This window comes from Andrographis paniculata, unplaced genomic scaffold (genome assembly GCF_009805555.1).
Source record: "Andrographis paniculata isolate CXL003 unplaced genomic scaffold, ASM980555v1 Contig30END, whole genome shotgun sequence".
Lineage (NCBI taxonomy): Eukaryota > Viridiplantae > Streptophyta > Magnoliopsida > Lamiales > Acanthaceae > Andrographis > Andrographis paniculata.
In genome coordinates this window covers 3,344,246-3,364,040 of record NW_026137563.1, presented here as the reverse complement: position 1 = coordinate 3,364,040, position 19,795 = coordinate 3,344,246, and the positions used below count along the sequence as shown (strand labels likewise).

Here is a 19,795-nt window from a genome sequence, read left to right as displayed (position 1 = left end):
TAAGAAATTGAGAAATAAAAGAAAAAAAATTAGAAGGAAATGAGCATATAGCGGTTCAATCGGTACCGTACCGACTGACAAATATAAACCACAATTTGAACCGTTTGACAAATACGTACATATATATGTATGAGGAGAGTTGAGAGAGACAGAGAGTTCTGTACATACAAAACTGAAGAGCCATCTTATGTACAATCGAACTAACAAATGTCTGCCTACAAACACAAATGTACGTATGTATGTATGTCGGCAAGTCTAATTTGCACAAGCAATGGAGGCGGTAGGGGTGGCGTAGCAGGTTTGGGGAGAAGAAGAAGACGACGGTGATGTTTTTGTACTAATCTTTACACGCACCTCCAGCTGTCGGAGCGTCTCCTCCAGCAGCCAATGCTTCTGCTTCAGCACTGTCAACTGGTTCTGCACCGACGCTAACTCCTCCTTCATGATCCGCTCGATGTCCTCAACCACAGCGCCGCTCAGCCCCTCCCTCCTCAATATCCACCGGAGCTTCTCCGTCGACACCGCCGGCCGCTCCGACTTGGCCAGTTTCGGGAGCATCTCCTTGGCGGCGTAGAATGCTTCTATCCATGTTGTCCTAACCTCCCCCGTCTCCGCCTTCAGATGGACCCACCTCGTCCCTGTAAATATCGAGAATTTCTTGTCGTCCGATGTGCTCTCCCGGATGTATGAAACCTGAGCGAGCCAGAGAGGGAAGATTACAAAATCGAGAATTTAATTAAGGATGCAAATGTAATAGAGTTTTGGAGGAGGAGGAATGTCTTATGAACCTTTACATGAATTTCGCGGCCGACGGCGGCGGCTTTTTGCCTCTCCTCCGTGTTGTCGCCGTTCGGTTGCCGGAGAATCCATTTCATGGATTCATCCCCGATCACTCTGGACCCTTTTGTGGATTCCTTATTCAGGACGATCTTATCCGGCCCGTGGATTTTGTAATAACTCAACACTCCATCTTGCAGCGCAAACCACCGGGCCTTCCATCCCTTACCGAAATTCACCCATTTGTGCAAAATTCCAGAAATTCCATTCCCAACTGCGTAATTAATCCTCAATTCCCGACCCAGATTGTTCTTGCCGTTCCTCTTACTGGCTGAGTAATCGAAATCCCGCCCGGAACTGTGAACTCTCGCCGGCGATGACGTCGACACCGACACGTGGGAATTACTGGCTTTCATCGATGCCGCGCAGCTGAACAAATGCATTGCAGGATTAGCTTCCGATACTCATTGTTGAATCCATCCCCAAGAACGGCTCTTGATTGGTAAACAGAATCAAAATCGAGGAATATAGAAACAAATGGATATAAATTACAGGGGATGCATACCTGTGGGATTAGAGATGGATATTGAATGTGGGAGAGAACTTTTAGGGAAGACGATTGACATTTGATTGGAAATTTCTAGACATATCAAATATGTTGTTGCTTTCTTGCAAAGTAATTGCCTTCCTACTTTTTCGCATTTTTAATTAATTTTTTTCGCAATTATTAATTATTTTTCATCTGATTGTTGTAATTTTGTTACTTAATTTAAACAACGAGAAGTAGGGAGGGTCACATAATATCATCTTATTGCAAAGAAGATAAGATATCCAAATGTGATACGCATAAAAAACACGGCACAAACGTGTTGCTTTCAGTGTTTAAACTAATGAAGATAAAGATACAGGCGACGTTAAAAAGTTTGCTATATTTAAGAAAATGTATTCTTACAACCCACGACTACTCCACATTCCATTTCCACATGGTGTTTTACTTCAATGCTCTGCTCCTCCCACTTTTTTGCTCACAAGCCCTTTAAGGAAATCAAAACTGTAACCATATGTCAGATTCATATTGCAATGTAGTAATAATAATACTTGTTCAAGATGAATGGGAAGGAAGACAAGCTTTGATTAAAGAAGCTTGGATTACATGTTCTAATAGAGTTCTCTTTTACTACCTGTTACCATCAGGATGAAGTTCGTGTGCTTGACCGTCTTCACTGATTGCCAGAAGGTACCCGGAAGAGGTTAGACCCTGTGAGCCAAAGGGATGTTATTAACAGAACAAATTTCGATTGTTTGAAAGAAACCACACAAAGGCCACATCCATTTGTACAGTTGTTTTAGCATACACACTGAAAAGTTTGATATCTTCCTTCAGAATGCAAGAAGCTATTTGTGATTACGATTCCTGATGACAAAAGTTAACCTGGATTGTCACAACATATTCTGAGACTTGGTTCGTATCATCATCCTTCTCCTGTACGATAATGCGCTGTCCACTGCATCCAATACAAATGAATTGGGAAAAGGGTTCAACATGAAAAAAAAAAAAAGATAGTACTTGTTTGATCCGTTTCACTTCTGTTATCATTCACTCTATTGGGAAACACTTATTTAATTGTTTCACCTGTGCAGCCATCTCTTGTAGTACTGCCCTTCTAATTCTTGAAAACCTGGTTAATAATAATGAACAATAAATACTTCGGCAACAGCTTATTGAAAAAGATAGAAGTTTGACCTGTTAAAATTGTTAAGATGTAGTTTATACGTTCAACTTGCTTCCTAAATTAAGGTGATTGAGTATAAAATATTTTGAAATATAGCCTGTTTCAATGATGTAAGAACTACATCCAAATGAAAACAAAAGATAGACTAGGCGATTTACTGGTTAATTTTCAATTTTCGTCTAAAAGCTATTGAATAAGAAGAGGTAAATTTTAGTATGAATTGGGTGAAGATAAGACATACTGAATTAATCAGTGTCACCAAACATGCAGGGAGATCCTAAGTAATATCAAAGGAGAAGGGATCACCTTGCGTGATGAAAATATCGTAAAAGCTCTCAAATTTATTGAAGAAAGCAGCCATGATATCTTCACGTTGTAATAGCCGGTCAACACATCCCAATCTCTGTAAAACGGCGTTCAAGCATGTAGTTGGTTGCTGATTACTCACGTTCAAGCCAATTCCTACAAAATCATTTTTAAAAAATGGACAAAGATAATAGATAACTCAGCAAATTTGAGTACCCTACAAAATCTAACATAGGTTATGTCCCCTCTCAAGTAAGGCTTGATTAGATATATAACTTTTACAAAGTAGATTGTCAAAAGAAAGAATTTTTACCAACACTGACATTAAACTTCTTAGATTTATACGTTGATGTGCACAAAATGCCTCCCACTTTAAGACCATGTAAGTATAGATCATTTGGCCACTTTATTCTAACATCAAGTGCAGGCATGTCCTGAAACATATGGTATTCGAATATGAATAGCCCAATCGATGATAGAATAATAAAATTAACAACAGATGGACGGACAACCGTGTTTTAAATTCAAAGGCAAGGGTTAAACTCAAATGTACATCTGTAATATAGAATAGAAGGAAAATATAGCTTCAACTAATTGGAAAATTACAAGTTTTTCACCATTCCAAGATGTGTGCCATGGTAAGAAACCACCAATGCCTAAATGGATCTTCTTTTTCATACATCGTAGCCGCCATTTATTCAAAGGCCTAATATAGAAGAAGAAATTCTTGCCAATAGCACAAGGAGAACTAAATGATATAGCACTTACATTTTTTCGACAGACATCGTTAATTGCCTCTGCCATAGCTAAACAAACAACATACTGCACATGCGGGACAATTCTACCGTCCTCCATTTGTAAAGTGAACGAGAACAAAAGGCATCCCTTGGGTGATTCCCAAGTGTTCTTGGACCGACCTTGATAAACCATTGCAAATATAGCAATAACATAGAAACAATTATAACCAAACACTCTCCAATAAATTCAATATGCATAGTGAAACAAAGCAGAGACATTAATCAACAATACCTCTGCCTTTAAGCTGGATATCAGCAACACACACAGCTCCAACAGGCAACTCAACGAAATTACTGCCAAAAGAGATAACGCTTACGCGCAATCAATACAGCTTCAATGGTGTACACACTAACCCAACAGAATGGGGGAGGACTTACTTTGAAACAATGTCATGCGTGGAAGATAATTTGGGGGAGTAAATGAGCAGCTTTCCTAAGCGATTGGTTGAGAGAGAATTCATGTATGAACTCACTCGGAAAGCATCGTCACTACCAATGATTTGCCCATTTTCAATATCCGAATGCAAGTAAACATTTACTGGAGAACCGTCGGGGAGTTTTACAGCATCGTTCTTCTTCAAACACCTTGCCATGTCATTTTCTGCAGCGGATTTCCCGTTAAGCACAAGGGTTGTACCCTGCTGCGCCTCCATTTCTGCACCGAAACAATATCTGGGGAAAAGTTCGCTACTCATGTCATCACGATCAGACAGTCATGAAGAAAATTGAATCTTTACCTAGTTTACCCGCTGGAAGACGAGAACTCTTCAGGACACAGTTGAACCTTTGAAGGAAGATCGATGGTAGGGATCTGTTTAATGAGGCAAAGCGTTGCAGGCGGAGAAAACAATACTCTTTCGCCATTTCCAGTTTCAGTCCCAACCTTATATATGTGTGTATTTCTCTCTCTCTCTATATATATGGGTCAAATGGCTTAAAATGAAAAACGACCCTACCAAAGGACTAAAGTAAAAATAAATCACGATCTTCACCAAAGTTGCTCACGGTGGTGCGCTTCGATTGTTCTGCAACTTCCCGTTTTCTCTGCGACCATAGAGAATACGCCAATGGATGAGCCGCTAAAGGCGCTGAGCGACAAGGATTTATCAATCTCGACGCTTCAAGAAAAGGGCCGGTGTCTTGTGACAACTCGTGATTTCTCCCCAGGTTTTTCAAGAAACAAACCATCTTTTTTTTAAGCCTCTCGAAATTCTGAGGTTTTAGATATTTTTTTCACTTCTTACATTTTGAGGGTTTCTTGATTTAGGGGAAGTGATTTTAAGAGAAACTCCATATGTATCGGTTCCGACCAAGAACAAAGAATCCCCTAAATCCAAGTGCGAGTGGTGTTTCACTTCAAGAAACCTAAAGAGATGCTCAGCCTGCCATTTAGTATGGTATTGCAGCAGCAAGTGTCAGGTAACAAAAATATATATTTTGATTGTCGTGTTGCGAAAATGTATTATGTGGTGATCTTGATTGATTTCAGAAAGCGGACTGGAAGTTTCATTCTGTGGAATGTGAGATTTTGCCCAGTCATGAGAAGAATCGAATCACCCCATCAATCCGATTGATGGTACGGCTCTATATGCGGCGGAAGCTAGAAATTTCGAAGGTGCGTAGGTTCTTGAATTTGGGATTAAATTTGATTACAATATTAACGATCATATCTGCTAGCAATCAGCCTGATTCTAAACTGTTTTTATTGCTGCTAGATTATGCCGACTACCGCCATGGAGGATTACAAGTTTGTAGATGCCATGGTTTCTCGTATGTATCCTAAATGAACCTTATACTCATGCTTGTCATGATATGATTAACAGATTTAACATTTTCTTCATGTAGATTACTCCGATATTGGTGAGGAAAAACTTGTGCTGTATGCCCAGATGGCTAACCTTGTCAGTTTGATACTTCTCCGGTGGCCTGTTTCTAACTTGGATATCAAAGGAATTGCAGAAACTTTTTCCAAGGTACACTTGTGTCACATTTGTTTCCTTTCTTGGTGTAAATTTGGCAAAATCTGCACTTAGTTAACTTAGCAAATGGGTGACAAGTCATCATTTTTGTTTTGAGTAGTAACGATACCGGGAAACTTTAAATGGATGCCACGGATTGTTTATCCAATTTTGTCTTGCAGTAGAACACAGTTCCGACCTTTATAGAGTTGGATTTGTATGGTAGCTACAAGCTTTTGATAAAAAAAAAAGAAAAAAACATTATTGAGTCTATTAAGCGGATATCTGGCGAGAGTGGTGCGATTTTTGGAGAACAGATGAACTTATTGTAATTTCCATCGTGCAGCTAGCATGTAATGCACATACTATTTGCGACAGTGAGCTGAGACCCCTCGGAACTGGGCTGTTCCCATTTATTTCTCTCATAAATCACAGGTGACAGCCGTAGATATTCGCTACTCTGCTTTTCCATATTGCTGGCACTAAATATGTTTGTTATTCTAGCTGTTTGCCAAATGCTGTTCTTGTGTTTGAGGGGAGATCTGCTGTGGTACGAGCTATTCAGCATATTCCAGAAGGTTCTGAGGTAATCTTCGACCACATATTGCCTGCTGGAAAATGGAGTATTTCCACTATGTTGAAACTTTCTATTCACCATTTTCTTCTGCAGGTGTTGATCAGTTACATAGACATAGCTGGAAGTACTATTACACGGAAAAAGGCTCTCAAAGAGCAATACTACTTCGATTGTGGTTGCATCCGCTGCTTAAAACTGGTACCGCCGTTCCTTTCAAATACACGTGAATATTACAATCTCTATTTTCCGATTGCTGTAACTAGGTCAGCTTGATCTTTTAGGGAGAGCCTGAAGATATGCAAGAAAGTGCGATGCTGGAAGGCTATAGGTGCAAGAATGAAAAATGCGATGGAGTTACCCTGCGCGACTCTGGTAAAGTAATCTGTTGATCAACAACTTGTACAGCTTTCCTTGTACTTTAGGTTCCATCTGGATTCGAAATGGTATATTCTTGTTATGTCAGATAATAAGGGATTCGTATGCCAAAAGTGTGGACTTTCTAGGGACATGGAAGAAATAAAGAACATAGCTAAGGAAATCGAATTACGATCAGAAAAAACTTCGGAGTTGCTCTACTCTGGTCGTATCCTTTTCACTTTTAGATATAATAACAATATACATGTTTTCACAATGTTCCAATTTTGGGAAAGTCCTTAATGAATTCAGGTAACCTTGAGGCAATTGCGTCTTACATGGTATTCGAGGACTTACAGGTTCAACTATGCCATCCGTTTTCAATCAATCTCATGCGAACCCGAGAGACCCTTCTGAGGGTAAGAGCTGTGTTTGTGTTTTGACCCTATTTTTCTTGTTGTAATATTAAAAACAGCTTGTGATCAAATGTCATCTCTTTAGATGTTCATGGAGAAGCAGGATTGGGAACAAGCACTTGAATACTGCAGACTGACGATTCCGGTTTATGAGAGTACGTATCTTAGATGAATCTCATTGCTCCAAGAATTAACAAAAAATTCGATCTGATCTCACTGCTTATTGGTCTGCAGAAGCGTATCCGAGCTGCCATCCCTTGCTGGGACTGCAATATTACATGTGTGGGAAACTTGAGTGGTAAGAATTTGGTGTCTAACCATTGTCTTGTTTTAGGATTGCCGGAATCCAGTCATGATTGGTGTTATATTACGTCGACAGGGCGATGCTGGACGCGGAAGGTGCAGCGAGATCACTGACGAAGGCTTTAGATGTACTCCGAATCACTCATGGCGCGAGGTCGGGGTTCGTTATGGAGCTCCATGCTCAGTTGGAGGAAGCTCGGGCTGAGGCTTCTTACAACACTCACCAACACCATCAAGACTGAATTTTTACTCACACAATTTGCCTGCTTTTTCAGCTTTTCAGTTTAATAAAATTGTTGTGTTTTGTTGTCCTTGAAACTCATCTCATATGTTAAATAGATTTTTCTTTGGAAGTTGAACACGATATATAAGTTTTAAAAATATAAGATTTTTTAATAAGATTGTATACATTTTAGGGCTGTCTCCGAGTTAAAAAACATATTATAGGTTCTATAAACATATTATCAATTTTGAAAATAAATAATATTTAAATTATTATAAAATAATAATTAATAATAATAACTATACAAGTTTTTTTTGGAGAATTGTGGAGAAGAAAAATAATTAAAAAGATGAAATTTAATTTTAGATTGTATTTGCAGTAATTTTAAATTTTAATACAAATATTAATAATTATAAATTAAAACCTAGAAATATAAACCAGATCTGATATATTTCATCCCAAGAAATCAAACGCAAATGCAATTTCCTTCCGTCGGCCCGGCCCAGACAAGCCCTAATAAATTTTCCTTCCGTCGGCTTCAACCAAGGAATTCCGTCGGCCCAGACCAGCCCTAATAAAGTCTCCTTCCTTCCGTCCTCTCTCTCTCTCTCTCCCTTTCTGCGCAAGGAATTCTGTCAACAACAGAGCATTCGTCTCCTTCGTCCTCTTCTTCGGTTTCTTCAGGCGTGTGATAAATCTGTGAGTTCAGTACTGGCTTTATTTTATGACTGAAGATAAAAGCCAACTGTATTCGTTTAAGCATTTGCAGCCATTTTCACCGCCGACCACCGGTTATTTGAGCCCTTATTTTATACTGAAAAATGGAGGACAGGCGGCGGGTTACTGTGTTCCATTGCTGTTAGATAGTTACTTAATCTGTTTACTACGAATTTCGTTGGAATATGTAAATTTGGTTTGTACATAGAATTATTTGATTATGATGATGCTTGTAAGTCCAGGTATTATAAATCATTAAATTAAGATATAGTAGACTTGTGATCTGAATTTTCATGCTTGCGGTAACGTTGATGCATTAACCTTTTCACTGGCAGTTAATTCTGTTTCTTTTGGTGATGATGCATCTAGGTTTGATTTAGGAAAAAAAATTGCCCCTTTTGAAGTTTTATGTATGATCTATATCTTGTGAGCAAGCACTGTTCGAGTTGCTTGTAGAATTTATATAATTGTATGACTTTTAACTCACATTTATCTGCAATATATAAGAGCATTATCATTTTACAAGTCTATTTCATATTGTGTTTGGACAGAGGGAGAAGTTTTAAAAACATGATTATGGTTTGTTTGCTATGAGCACTTGTGTTTCTAAAACAAGTTTCTTCTCCAAAGTGAATCTGGGAAGGACAACCCAATGTTGCTGATAATACCTTGTATCCTTTCATCCACAGGGTTGAAATTCAGCAACAAGAATGAGGCTTCTGACACATAACATGCTTTCCTCAAATATTAAAGGGGTGACGAGCGGTTTCCCTTTACGGATTGAAGTTGAGAAAGTGGTGCAAAAGGAGGTGGAATTCAATGCAGACTTCCTCAGGAACATGTTTGCCAAGATTGAATGGAGTGCCTTGGTGGAGGCCTCCAAAACCATGGGCTACTCTGAGCTGCCAGATAGTGCTGAATCCTCCATGCTCGATTCTGATGAGTTCCTCCACCGGTTCCACCATGCTCTGCTTGAGTTGCATCTCGAGGAGGGGGCATTGATCTGTCCCGAGACAGGTCGCAAGTTCCCTGTCAACAAGGGAATCCCCAATATGCTTCTTCATGAAGATGAAGTCTGATTGTGCCGTGCCACCCATTTGGAGCCTTTTGCTCTATGTTTAAAGCTAAGAGTATGTTTGAAGGGATAGCTCACTTTGAAAAAAAATTGTCGGGCATTTGCATATTATCTGCCTTAGTCAGCCTTTTTTCTGTGTTTGTATGATAGAAGCAGTTAGAGTCCATGAGATAGTTGCTGAAATTTTGGCTGCTGGATACTTTGCTTGATTACATGGGCTGAATGAATTTAAATTTCATTATATTTGACGTGGAAAAAATACTGATGTGAACGTGTTTTACATCTCTAATTTAATTGTTGTTTGTGGGGGAATTAAGCTGTAAATTTTGCTATGTTTTTGTTCTGGTATATATATTTATTCCTAAGTATGGATTAATGAGTTTTATTATTATTATTATTATTATTATTATTATTATTATGTTGACCGTTGGTTCACGTGTTCCAGTCATGCCCGCTTGAGAAGTCATGGATCACTATAAATACATCCCATTTTACCTTTGATCATAGCCTATTGAGTTCCAATAACAAATAGAGCCGTTAGGGTTGTGTCGTTCTTCTCTCGTTGGAAGTTTCGTACTTTGAAGCTGGATTTGCCCATTTCTTTTGACGATGAAGATGTCCAATGTTTCATAATTCTGTTGTTCTCACTTCAATTCGAAGAATGACAATCGATTCCTCTGGAGCTTATGCATCTTGATTCGATAATACTTTGTTGAGAAGTATTTTTGTATTTCAACTCTTCTCTTTGGTTTCAGAATGAATAGACCACTCGGACTTTCAGGTATAAAAAATCTGGAACAGTTTAAATCTCGGATTGGATCTAGTTCGGGTGCTCCAAATGCAAAGATGCTTTCAAGTTCTTTCCACAAGCCTCCAGATTCGGTTGCTTCCGGAAGTTTTGCGAATCTGAAACTTACAGCAGGTCATGAAAACTTCGGTACTGTACTTTTTCTATCGTTCAGTATATGTATGCCGAACAATGACATGCATTATTTTATGATTCAACTATCTTCAGAGAAATTGCTCAACGAACAAGCTTCCGCAAAAACTGACCTCGAATTTGCGGTAAGAAGAAAGATATTGAGTAGATAAACATTTAGTATCAGCGTCGATATATGTTCTACATAATACAAATTCTATCCGCACGTAAATGACTTTAAATACTTTCACGAGAAGTAGACCTATGAGTGTGTCTCTATGTTTTATACTGGTATGAATGTGCTAAATATTTTATGCAAGGATTCATGCATGTTAGCGTGTAGTTAATGGATTTAATTTCAAATTCGTAGAGTAGATTATAGAACACCGAACCAGTTTTACGTAGCAAATTATCTCTCACAATACATGGACTAAGCAGTAGAATATGCCTTGAATATGTAGAACTCCAAGCTGAAGAAACTGACGGAGCAAATTGGCATACTTGAAGAGAAACTGCAGAAGGCATTTAATGAAAATTCGAAACTTTTTGCAAAACAAAAAGAAGATGAAAGACAATGGAAAGGACTTGAGTCCAAGTTCGCTTCAACAAAGGCACTCTGCGATGAGCTCACCGAAACTTTGCAGCAGTTAACAGTCCAGGTTCAGAATGGTACGAGTTCATAATATGAATAGCACACTGTGTGCATGTTTTGAAGATGCTCGGCTGCACGGTGATCCTATACTTTTAACAGCTGAAAAGGATAAGGTGTATTTTGAAGATAAGTTGTCTGCAACATCCGTTGCTCTGGACAAACTGCATGAACACATAAAGTCCTTGTCCTTGAGGTTGGATACTTCAGAAGAAATAACTAAAACTCGTAAGTTCTCAAAGATGATCTAGATCCTATTGTGGGTAACTTTTTGTTGCCTTTTGGTAGTAATCTAGTGTTTATTTTATATGAAACAAGGTGACCGTGAACTTACGGATCTTCGGCTTGAAAAAGAAAAGCTTGAGACATTTTTCAGAAATGAGCAAGACAGAGCTACCCGCCAGATTGAGATGAAAGGTAAACTGGAATCTTTTCTAGTCAGCTAAGACGTGACTTGTGCCAAATATCTCACCTACCAAAATAGATTAAAAAATTTCTCTAAAAGAGGAGTCCAATTTTGTTAGGCTATATTTATGTTATATATTTCGAATTTCTTCTCCCACTGGTGCTTTAAAAATAAACTGCTCCAGGTTTTATTGTTATATTTTTCACTCACTTTCTCACATTGTGAAGCAGATGATAAGATAAAACAGTTGAAAGAAGATGTGGCAGCAAACATGGTAACTTTGGAAAATTTGACTTCGGAAATGGAGAAATTGCATGTTGAAATGAGAGTAAAAGAAGACAACCTGCTTGAATTGAGTATCTCCAAAGAGAAACTGGAGAGAGACAACGAGAATCTAATATCTAGCCAAAAAGCTCTTACAAACAGACTGGAAATGGCAAACAAAGAGATACAAAATTTTGAAGATTTTGTGACATTGTTGGTTGTGAGGTTCACTGAATTGGAGAATCAGAGCCTTACATTTTCTGAAAGAATCAGCCAGCTAAATGCTATATTTGATAAATCTCTTGCGTTGGCTCAACAGGAGAAGGATCTTGTTTCAAAGTGTACAAAGAAAAAGTTTGATCATATTCACAACGAATGTTCCAGTGTTATATCTGAGAAAAATGCTTTACAGTTGGTTAATCATGAACTGAAAAATAAAGTTATTGAGCTTCAGAAAGAACAGGAGTTTGCAATGGTGCAACATGCAGAAGAATGCCGATTGGCAGAAGAGAAAATTCAAAATTTGGAGTCTGAAGCAGAACGTCTCGTTTCTGAGCAGAATGGAATGCAAGCCTTGGTAGTCAAACTGGAGGATAACCTCAGGACTTCTACAGAAAGCTCAATATTGTCTGATACAAAAAGGGTAAAGTTCATCCACTGAAATTTGACACTCATGGCATGGAGCATAATGCAGTCTGCAATATTATTCTTGTATCATGCAGCAAGAGGCACTGCAGAAATTTTCTGAGTTAGAGTGTGAAAGCAAAAGGATTGTGGATGAGTTGAAAGCAGATTTGATGAAAAAGCAAGGTGAAGTTGATCTTCTACAAAGAGAGATTGAGAGAAGTGAAGAAAATGTGGGCTCACTGAATAAAAGAATCATTGAGCTTGAGAATTCACTGGAAGAGAAGAACAAGTTCATTATGGAACTCAAGACCATAGAGAAACAATTTGAAGAGCAGAAAGCAGAGGTTCCCTCAGCCAAGTCTTCAAGTTTAACTTTGGTCAAGCAATATTTTTTGCTTTGTTAATCATTTAATCTTCTGTTTTAGATTATGGCTTCATTGGCTGACAGAGAAAGTAAGCTTGAGGAAGCCAAGAAACAGTATGATCAAATGTTAGAAAGCAAACACTTGGAACTATCAAGGCATTTAAAAGATATTTCTCAGAGAAATGATCAGGTACTTCTGTTACAAGCATATAAGAATCACAGTGAGTTATATGTTTTCAAGATACATGACGTGATTGATGTCTGTTGGAGTTTGATCAGGCCATCAGTGATATAAAAAGGAAGTACGAGATAGAGAAAGAGGAGGCTGTTAATATTGAGAAACAAAAGGTTTACTTATTGCTTTTTGCCTAATTGGTTGTATTTTTATTTTTTTATTTTTTCACTTATGGCATGGTTGTGTGTCAAATTCAGGCAGAAGATTTTATCCGAGATACAGAAAAAACATGTGAGCAAAAGATTGCAGAGTGCAAAGAAGAATGTAGGCATCAATTGCAACAGATGCAGGAAGAACATGCTGCATTGGTAAGTTAACATATTTAGATAGTTTTGAATCTTAAATATTTCTTACCAACAATTTTCTAATGCACTTATGAATAGAAAAGAAACTATAACATCTGTCTGACAATAGTTCAGATCTTATTTTCATAGTTTACAAATATACTAAAACTCTCCAAGCGAGACTGATGGGAGCTAACTCCAATGCCCACTTGTTTTGAATTGTGGAATTCTTGGAAGTAGAAATCTTACATTAAACAGCTTGTACAGGGATGGAATGCCGATCATGTGTCATCTGTTAAGTGAACATGGTTTGTCATATACTCATATCTCTCCAAAATAACCTGGCATGACTTGTTAAGTTTTCTCCATAGATTAGCAACCTTCAGCTGGAACATGCTAACAAGGAAATGAACCTCAAAGCTAAGCTCTCTGAAGAATTAAAACGCGCCGAACTTCATGCAGAAACTGAATTACGAGAGGTATTTTAATTTTAGAATCTCATTTCAAATTTATAAGGGATTTGATGATATTATATATTTATTACTATATATCCTGCAGAAAACAAAATTACTTAGGTCTGAGCATGAAGCTCAGCTAAGAGCTTTGAGGTGTGAGCAAGAAGATGAGTTCAAAAGACTGCAGGAGGAGTTGGATATTCAAAAGGCAAAGGTATTCAGTGATTGTGTGCTATATGATTTTTCATTTTTACTGCAGTATTCATATCTGTGTTTTCCCCTTCCTTCTATATATCAGGAAGAGAGGCAAAGAGCCTTACTGCAGCTACAGTGGAAAGTAATGAGTGACAATCCACAAGAGGACCAAGAAGTGAACTCAAAAAAGGTCAGCAATATGACAATAATATTCACATTCCAACAAACATAAATATAAGTTTGTCTTGAAACTGCAGTAATGCTTTAAATATTATTTTACTGCTTGATTTTATTTTATTTTTTTTTGTGTGTGTGACATTGAAGTTGTAATGAAATGATCAGATGACCACACATCTGCTAAGCTTTTGAACTGTTCCCTATACTTAAACATTGGCCTGTAAGAGGAAATACCTTGTTTGGCACTTATATTTTCTAAGGTTAATAGCTATCAAGTGATTATAATTAAGATTGATGATATGATGAACAAAATTTCTGCAAAATTTTATTTACTATAATAACAGTAACAGATTACTCCTGCTTTTGCAAAGAAATCCATTACTGTTTTAGAAGTTCTATAAATTCATGATTATTCTTGAAAAGATCTTCTGATTTTTGATTCTCTTTTTTCATTTGATTGGAGATATAAATACATGTTATTACCAAACAGAGCCAGTCATGCATTAGATGATGCTGTAAAATTTGTCTTTGTGCACTGAAAAGATGTTGCTGCTTTGCATATTTATATGAACTAGAATTTTGAAAGCATGCGATTACTTGGTTAATTGGATACTTCTCAGACTTACTCTATTTCCTCCACAAAGATGAGAAACAAAGACAGAAGCACAAGAATTCGTCATGAATCGAAGAGAAACGATGAAGAGAAGGTGAGGTTTGGAAGAAAACTAGTATTTCCTATACCTTTCAACAAACATTGTAGTAATATTGATTGCATTTCAATTTTATTCCCAGGAACCTCCTTACCTGAAAGCAACAGAAACTCCAATTTCAAATTTGTTGAAAAATGTTGAGAATGTAAATACTGGAACTCCAATGAGTTTGCCTAACCATAGCAGGAAGGTGATGCAATTTTGTTTCATATCATTTGTAAATATTGTTCCTTTGGGTGGTGGTGCCTGTATGTGTATCCTGTTCCTTTTAACACTTTATATTTGGCAGGTAACTCGCCACGAGTATGAAATTGAAACATCAAATGGTAGAACAATCACAAAGAGAAAGAAAACTAGAAGTACAGTCATGTTTGAGGTTGGTAGTTGTGTGTGATAGTAATTATTTACTTTTTTTGGCTAAATACTTTAGGTGCCGTCGAGCTTGCTTTAGTTGACAGGCAAATAATGTTTTTACTTATGCATTTGTTGCCTTGTCCCAGGATCCTAGGAAGCAGAGGAAAAGAAACACTCCTAGAACAAAGACACCCAAATGTGAAAATCAGGTAAGTATCTTAACTAAGCAATCATTCTCAAATGTATTTTATAATCTCAAGTCATTTCCTTCACATATCTATGTTTAATCTTGGGGTAGATCTAGAGCTATATTAAATTTACAAGTTTCTCATATGTTCATTACACATCTGTCCTCATAAATCCTGACAAGCTGATATATCTGAATCATATCCCCTGTATACAACCACCTTGCCATGCACACTGCTTCTTACAAATTGAAGAAACCCATTATGATGACCTACCACTATTCTATTAGCTTTTGCAGGGTGTCAAAGGTAGTGGTGTTCATCCAAATGCACCTAACATAGGTGATTTGTTCACTGAAGGATCATTGAATCCATATGTTGATGATCCCTACGCATTCGATTAAAGGTATCGTCGTTGTTCTTTAACATGCCATTTGACTCTACATAAAATAGCCTTGGAGAGCAATATCTACACACTACGCACAATTAAGACTTTGATAGTAGTCAAGTTTCTTGCATGCCCTTTGTTCACCCTTCCATCTCTTACAAACAATGTCCACAATTTCTCATTCACTGAACGATCTATGGCTTGACTGCTATTTGTATTACTTGCTAGTGCACCTGTGATTTCATGCATTTACTCGATGTTAGTATTTTTAAAACGTGTTGATATTATTCACATTAGTATCACAATAATCACAGTCACGAGGGTCAGTTTAGGAACATGTTTTCACAAAAGCAGACACGAGTCATATTTTCATTAGCACTTAAAGTAGTTGTAGGTAATTTTCCATTAGTATAGGAACTTGCTCCCTAAACTCCACTAAATAAACTTAATTTACTATCTATTCAACTTGTGCTTGCTTGTCTCTGTGCACTTTACTGAAATTTGTTGTAAAAAGTGAATGGTATTCATCTTATACGCAGCTTTTCCTGAACTTCATGCATCATGAAATTATAGATTCAAATATTATCATATTGGGAGCATCTATATGTTATTTTATTTAAAGTAGATTTTATTGTGTGCCATCTATTCATCAATCTGATTTTGTGGGTAACAAAAGTACGAAACTTTATTCCATAGCATATGGGGCTCTTATATGATTTTTCGAGGCAGGAAGAATCAAAACAGCTTTCTCATTCAAAGCATCATTAATTATGACGTAATTAGTGCAATCTTGTTCCTAGCAACGCTCTCATTTCTAGACATCCAAATTTGCGTGCCCACTACTGCATTTTTATTTTATTTTTTTATTAAAAAAGGAATTCTTTTTCTACACAAAACCATGAATGGTGGACCTTGGACATTTAAATTTCAAAATAAATATGCAATTAAAGTGACTAATAAATAAACCAACAGCTTTCGTACTAGTACGATTATTAGATTTTTCTTCTGCCTAGCCCACTTAAATTTGCACGGAATTATTCTGACACTTGGGGTAACAAGAATTTAAAATTCAAATCTTCAATCTCCGCCAGACCACGACATCTAAATTCAACTCTCATTTTCATCCACAAGAACATCCCAACAGCCACAATGCAAAAAATTATGGGTTTGTTTAGATATTTTTTTAAGGAAATGTTTTGATAAATAGTTTAAAGAAGTTTAAAAAAACACAAACCATAGTTGTTTATAAACAAATGATCAAGCCCATAAAGAAAATGCGTCCTAGTTATCCGGACGTCCGTCCTTCCTATAATGGGCGCGGAAAACACTGCAATTAATAAGCTCACACTTAGAGATACATCTATTTGTGGGCCTTTGCAGTTGGCCATAACCAGTAGTAGTAGTAGTAGTACTAGTTTATTTATTGATTAAATTAAAGAAGCTCTCTTACTCACTCAGATTCCTTCTACACCACTCTGCTAATTACCATTTAATAATTTACACATGCTCCTTTGTCAGTTTGTGAAATGATGTCTCCCTCAGTGTCCCCTCCCCATCCCCATCCTTCTTTTGTTTTCTTTTTCAGAGATGATGCATCATCTCCTTTGCATACATACATACATACATAAATACACACACATTATGCAGTTTTGACATCATCTGCACTATATCCGGAGATGTATCTAATTTGTTAACTGTTAGCATGAATTTTAATATACAGTAGTAGGGCCACAACGACAATACCCAAATCCAGGACCATTGTAAAAACAGAAGCTTTTATATCAGGCATCAAGGCATGCCACTGATAAACTATTTCCCTTATAGCAGACATATGTAGGCACTTTCTGATATGTATTGCTAGCACGAATAGAGGAAAGTAAAGCCATTTCTTCAATCCTATTCTCCCATGGCCAAAAGCAGAAATCCCAGAAAGCATGCCAAAGGAAAACACAGCCATCATTCTCACAGAGAGGAGAAACCACACTCATGGGCTGCTGTAAGAAGCCTCTTCACTTGCAAGTACCTCCAGGTACAACTACAACAGCAGCAGCAGCAGCAGGAACAACAACAACATCATCAGCAGCAGCAGAAGAAGATGATGGCAAGACAGCAGAAGAAAAAGCAGAACCCAACCCAATTAGAAGAGCACACAATCAGCAAAAGCAAGAAACAGATAAATGAGGGGAAGAAAGAGCAAACCCCTGAAGAGATGAACAAGAAATGCAAGAAGATGAAGTGCTCAGGTTCACTTTGCAGCAACACTAAGGTCATGCAGAAGCCTGAAATCCCATCCCCTGAACAGCACAAGAAGAGGGCTGCTACTAATTTCTTGATGCTGGGGTCTTCCAGTGAAAGTGATGCTTCCAATAGATCCATGAAATCAATCACTACTTTAAATGATCTCAATGCCAATTCTTCATCTTCCTCCTCTTCATTCACTCTACCTTCTGCCTCTCCTTCAATTTCTGGATCTTTCAGAAACATGCCCTTCAGGAAACTCTCTGGCTGCTATGAGTGCAGAATGGTGGTCGATCCAGTTCTTGGCATGACAAGGGACCCTTCTCTCAGGTCTACTATCTGTTCTTGCCCTCAATGTGGAGAAATCTTCATGAAACCTGAGAATTTGGAGCTTCATCAGGCTGTCAGGCATGCTGGTAATCCATTCTCACTATTTCAATTCATATGTCCAACTCCCTTTCAAGAAAAAGAACATCTCTTGCAGTCAAACTTCTTACAATAACGTCTCCAAGTACTTACAATGAATTTATTGTCGTTCATTATCCACATACTAATGTAATATGTTTATGCTTTACAAAATTTTGACAGTATCTGAAATGGGGCCCGACGACACCAGCAAGAACATCGTGGAGATCATATTCCAGTCAAGCTGGCTGAGAAAACAGTCCACAGTTTGCAAAATCGATCGGATTCTAAAAGTCCAAAATACCCCCAAAACCATCTCCAGATTTGAGGAGTACAGAGACAGCATCAAGACCAAGGCCAGCCGGCTGCAACCCAAGAAACACCCCCGCTGCCTCGCCGACGGCAACGAGCTGCTCAGGTTCCACTGCACCACTTTCATGTGCTCACTCGGCCTCAATGGCTCATCCAACTTGTGCAGCTCCATTCCAACCTGCCGAGCTTGCAGCATCATAAAAAATGGCTTCAAACTCTCCCCAGAACACTCTTCAAAAGGTATACATACATACCCTAATATTTCTTTCTAAGTGCATTCATGGTGTATTTAATTGATTATTGAATTAAAGGTGTATTGACAACTGCGACAAGCGGGAAAGCTCACGATAGTTGCAGAGTGGGAATGGAGGATGAAGGGAAGAGGGCGATGCTGGTGTGCCGGGTGATCGCGGGACGGGTGAAGAAGAATCCGGCCGACGGGAACTTGGAGGACTACGACTCCGTCGGCGGCGCCGCCGGGGTTTACTCCAATCTGGATGAGCTGTATGTGTTTAATCCGAGGGCTGTACTGCCTTGTTTTGTTGTGATCTATACAGAGTTGTGATCCCACCACTGATTCTGAATCTTGTTTCGATTCTAAGCCGTATTATTAGTTTTACTTAATAAATTTGTCATATCTTCTTCTTCTTCTTGTATCTGTACATATTCCATTTCATTTCAAGCTTCCTCCATTTTGTGTTGTCTACTGTTTGTTTGTGAGAGAATGGAAGAGGGTGTCAGGCACGTGGGTGAGTTTACTTTTTTATGAAAACCACGATTCAAGCTTTAATAAGTAAAAAATAAATTAAAAAAGCTGCTGCAAAATCATCGAGGTTCTTGAAAGCGTTTTAACGTAAAAAGCGCGTTTTCACCCGTGGAATGAAAGCAGTTAAAGTGCTGGTAATTATGAATCCCCCAACGGTCCAATCCAAATTATAAACTGCTGTAATGGAAAAGAAAACTCTTGTTAACAGTAACTAAACAAGCCAACTATTTTGTTAATTGTTAATATAACACTTTTTTGGTGGGTTGAAAAGAAAAACCCAATTAACCAATCATTGTTCATATTACATAAAGATTGCTTCTTGCATCTCTATCTATCGATCTGTCGCCATCTGTGCTGTGCATTGCATAAACATTCTTCTGTTCACCACTCCTGCGATGTCCAAGTTGCAGCATGCAATGTCGATGTTGTATGGGTTCTATTTTGGCTTGTCGGCTATGGCATGCCTTGAGTTTTTTTTTTTTTTGAATTATATATATTTTTGAAATATTAAAAAAAAAGAAGAAGAAAAAGGTATCAGTCTGGTTACAATATCCTACTACTGTTAATACTATTTTTGTTGTTTGAAATGACGTTAGTTTGACTCTTGTTTTGTACTACTCATTGGG

The 19,795-nt window shown here is 37.8% G+C and overlaps 5 protein-coding genes across 8 annotated transcripts; 4 read left to right on the top strand and 1 right to left on the bottom strand.

The window, feature by feature from the left end:
• Nucleotides 1-139: 139 nt before the first annotated feature.
• Nucleotides 140-4,602, bottom strand: LOC127246467 (biotin--protein ligase 2-like). Its single transcript, XM_051267880.1, has 11 exons — nucleotides 4,351-4,602; nucleotides 3,992-4,268; nucleotides 3,846-3,907; nucleotides 3,585-3,733; nucleotides 3,130-3,250; nucleotides 2,817-2,972; nucleotides 2,411-2,456; nucleotides 2,210-2,282; nucleotides 1,959-2,035; nucleotides 789-1,828; nucleotides 140-693 (listed from the first exon to the last, which is right to left on the bottom strand). The coding sequence occupies exons 1-10, from the start codon at nucleotides 4,475-4,477 to the stop codon at nucleotides 1,774-1,776; spliced, it is 1,143 nt and encodes a 380-aa protein (XP_051123837.1). The 5' UTR covers nucleotides 4,478-4,602; the 3' UTR covers nucleotides 140-693; nucleotides 789-1,773.
• A 37-nt stretch (nucleotides 4,603-4,639) lies between these two features.
• LOC127246465 (histone-lysine N-methyltransferase ASHR1) lies at nucleotides 4,640-7,580 on the top strand. Of its 2 annotated transcripts, XM_051267879.1 has the most exons (14): nucleotides 4,640-4,780; nucleotides 4,881-5,032; nucleotides 5,103-5,228; nucleotides 5,329-5,383; nucleotides 5,459-5,586; nucleotides 5,918-6,006; nucleotides 6,076-6,157; nucleotides 6,242-6,346; nucleotides 6,430-6,520; nucleotides 6,612-6,731; nucleotides 6,815-6,921; nucleotides 7,004-7,073; nucleotides 7,153-7,216; nucleotides 7,298-7,580. In XM_051267879.1, the coding sequence occupies exons 1-14, from the start codon at nucleotides 4,681-4,683 to the stop codon at nucleotides 7,461-7,463; spliced, it is 1,455 nt and encodes a 484-aa protein (XP_051123836.1). In that variant the 5' UTR covers nucleotides 4,640-4,680; the 3' UTR covers nucleotides 7,464-7,580. The 2 variants fall into 2 exon arrangements, with proteins under 2 accessions (XP_051123836.1, XP_051123835.1); XM_051267878.1 differs by having other exon boundaries at nucleotides 6,076-6,346.
• Nucleotides 7,581-7,978: 398 nt separating this feature from the next.
• Nucleotides 7,979-9,484, top strand: LOC127246617 (multifunctional methyltransferase subunit TRM112 homolog A). Its single transcript, XM_051268085.1, has 2 exons — nucleotides 7,979-8,143; nucleotides 8,851-9,484. Exon 2 carries the CDS (start codon nucleotides 8,872-8,874, stop codon nucleotides 9,238-9,240), a length of 369 nt encoding a protein of 122 aa, XP_051124042.1. The 5' UTR covers nucleotides 7,979-8,143; nucleotides 8,851-8,871; the 3' UTR covers nucleotides 9,241-9,484.
• A 122-nt stretch (nucleotides 9,485-9,606) lies between these two features.
• On the top strand, nucleotides 9,607-17,147 carry LOC127246615 (synaptonemal complex protein 1-like). 3 transcript variants are annotated; one of them, XM_051268083.1, is made up of 18 exons: nucleotides 9,607-10,158; nucleotides 10,252-10,301; nucleotides 10,617-10,824; nucleotides 10,907-11,032; nucleotides 11,123-11,221; nucleotides 11,441-12,117; nucleotides 12,197-12,445; nucleotides 12,527-12,655; nucleotides 12,745-12,813; nucleotides 12,898-13,008; nucleotides 13,356-13,463; nucleotides 13,543-13,653; nucleotides 13,738-13,824; nucleotides 14,456-14,518; nucleotides 14,604-14,711; nucleotides 14,811-14,897; nucleotides 15,022-15,084; nucleotides 15,351-17,147. In XM_051268083.1, exons 1-18 carry the CDS (start codon nucleotides 9,993-9,995, stop codon nucleotides 15,462-15,464), a joined length of 2,625 nt encoding a protein of 874 aa, XP_051124040.1. In that variant the 5' UTR covers nucleotides 9,607-9,992; the 3' UTR covers nucleotides 15,465-17,147. The 3 variants fall into 3 exon arrangements, with proteins under 3 accessions (XP_051124040.1, XP_051124039.1, XP_051124038.1); XM_051268082.1 differs by having other exon boundaries at nucleotides 14,432-14,518; nucleotides 15,360-17,147; XM_051268081.1 differs by having other exon boundaries at nucleotides 14,432-14,518.
• Nucleotides 17,148-17,157: 10 nt separating this feature from the next.
• On the top strand, nucleotides 17,158-19,052 carry LOC127246616 (uncharacterized). The gene is made up of 3 exons (XM_051268084.1): nucleotides 17,158-18,102; nucleotides 18,275-18,643; nucleotides 18,715-19,052. The coding sequence occupies exons 1-3, from the start codon at nucleotides 17,355-17,357 to the stop codon at nucleotides 18,966-18,968; spliced, it is 1,371 nt and encodes a 456-aa protein (XP_051124041.1). The 5' UTR covers nucleotides 17,158-17,354; the 3' UTR covers nucleotides 18,969-19,052.
• The last annotated feature ends 743 nt before the right edge of the window (nucleotides 19,053-19,795 follow it).

Excerpts from the sequence above, each read along its gene's own strand:
- LOC127246465 (XM_051267878.1), top strand. The coding sequence starts at position 4,681 with ATGGATGAGCCGCTAAAGGCGCTGAGCGACAAGGATTTATCAATCTCG. Across the intron at positions 5,033-5,102 it reads ATTGCAGCAGCAAGTGTCAG|AAAGCGGACTGGAAGTTTCA; the intron begins GTAACAAAAATA and ends GATTGATTTCAG. Across the intron at positions 5,587-5,917 it reads TTGCAGAAACTTTTTCCAAG|CTAGCATGTAATGCACATAC; the intron begins GTACACTTGTGT and ends TCCATCGTGCAG.
- LOC127246617 (XM_051268085.1), top strand. The coding sequence starts at position 8,872 with ATGAGGCTTCTGACACATAACATGCTTTCCTCAAATATTAAAGGGGTG.
- LOC127246467 (XM_051267880.1), bottom strand. The coding sequence starts at position 4,477 with ATGGCGAAAGAGTATTGTTTTCTCCGCCTGCAACGCTTTGCCTCATTA. Across the intron at positions 3,251-3,584 it reads ACGATGTCTGTCGAAAAAAT|GACATGCCTGCACTTGATGT; the intron begins GTAAGTGCTATA and ends CATATGTTTCAG. Across the intron at positions 1,829-1,958 it reads CTTCATCCTGATGGTAACAG|TTTTGATTTCCTTAAAGGGC; the intron begins GTAGTAAAAGAG and ends ATATGGTTACAG.
- LOC127246616 (XM_051268084.1), top strand. The coding sequence starts at position 17,355 with ATGGCCAAAAGCAGAAATCCCAGAAAGCATGCCAAAGGAAAACACAGC. Across the intron at positions 18,103-18,274 it reads TCAGGCTGTCAGGCATGCTG|TATCTGAAATGGGGCCCGAC; the intron begins GTAATCCATTCT and ends AAATTTTGACAG. Across the intron at positions 18,644-18,714 it reads CCCAGAACACTCTTCAAAAG|GTGTATTGACAACTGCGACA; the intron begins GTATACATACAT and ends ATTGAATTAAAG.
- LOC127246615 (XM_051268081.1), top strand. The coding sequence starts at position 9,993 with ATGAATAGACCACTCGGACTTTCAGGTATAAAAAATCTGGAACAGTTT. Across the intron at positions 12,118-12,196 it reads TATTGTCTGATACAAAAAGG|CAAGAGGCACTGCAGAAATT; the intron begins GTAAAGTTCATC and ends TGTATCATGCAG. Across the intron at positions 13,009-13,355 it reads AGGAAGAACATGCTGCATTG|ATTAGCAACCTTCAGCTGGA; the intron begins GTAAGTTAACAT and ends TTTTCTCCATAG.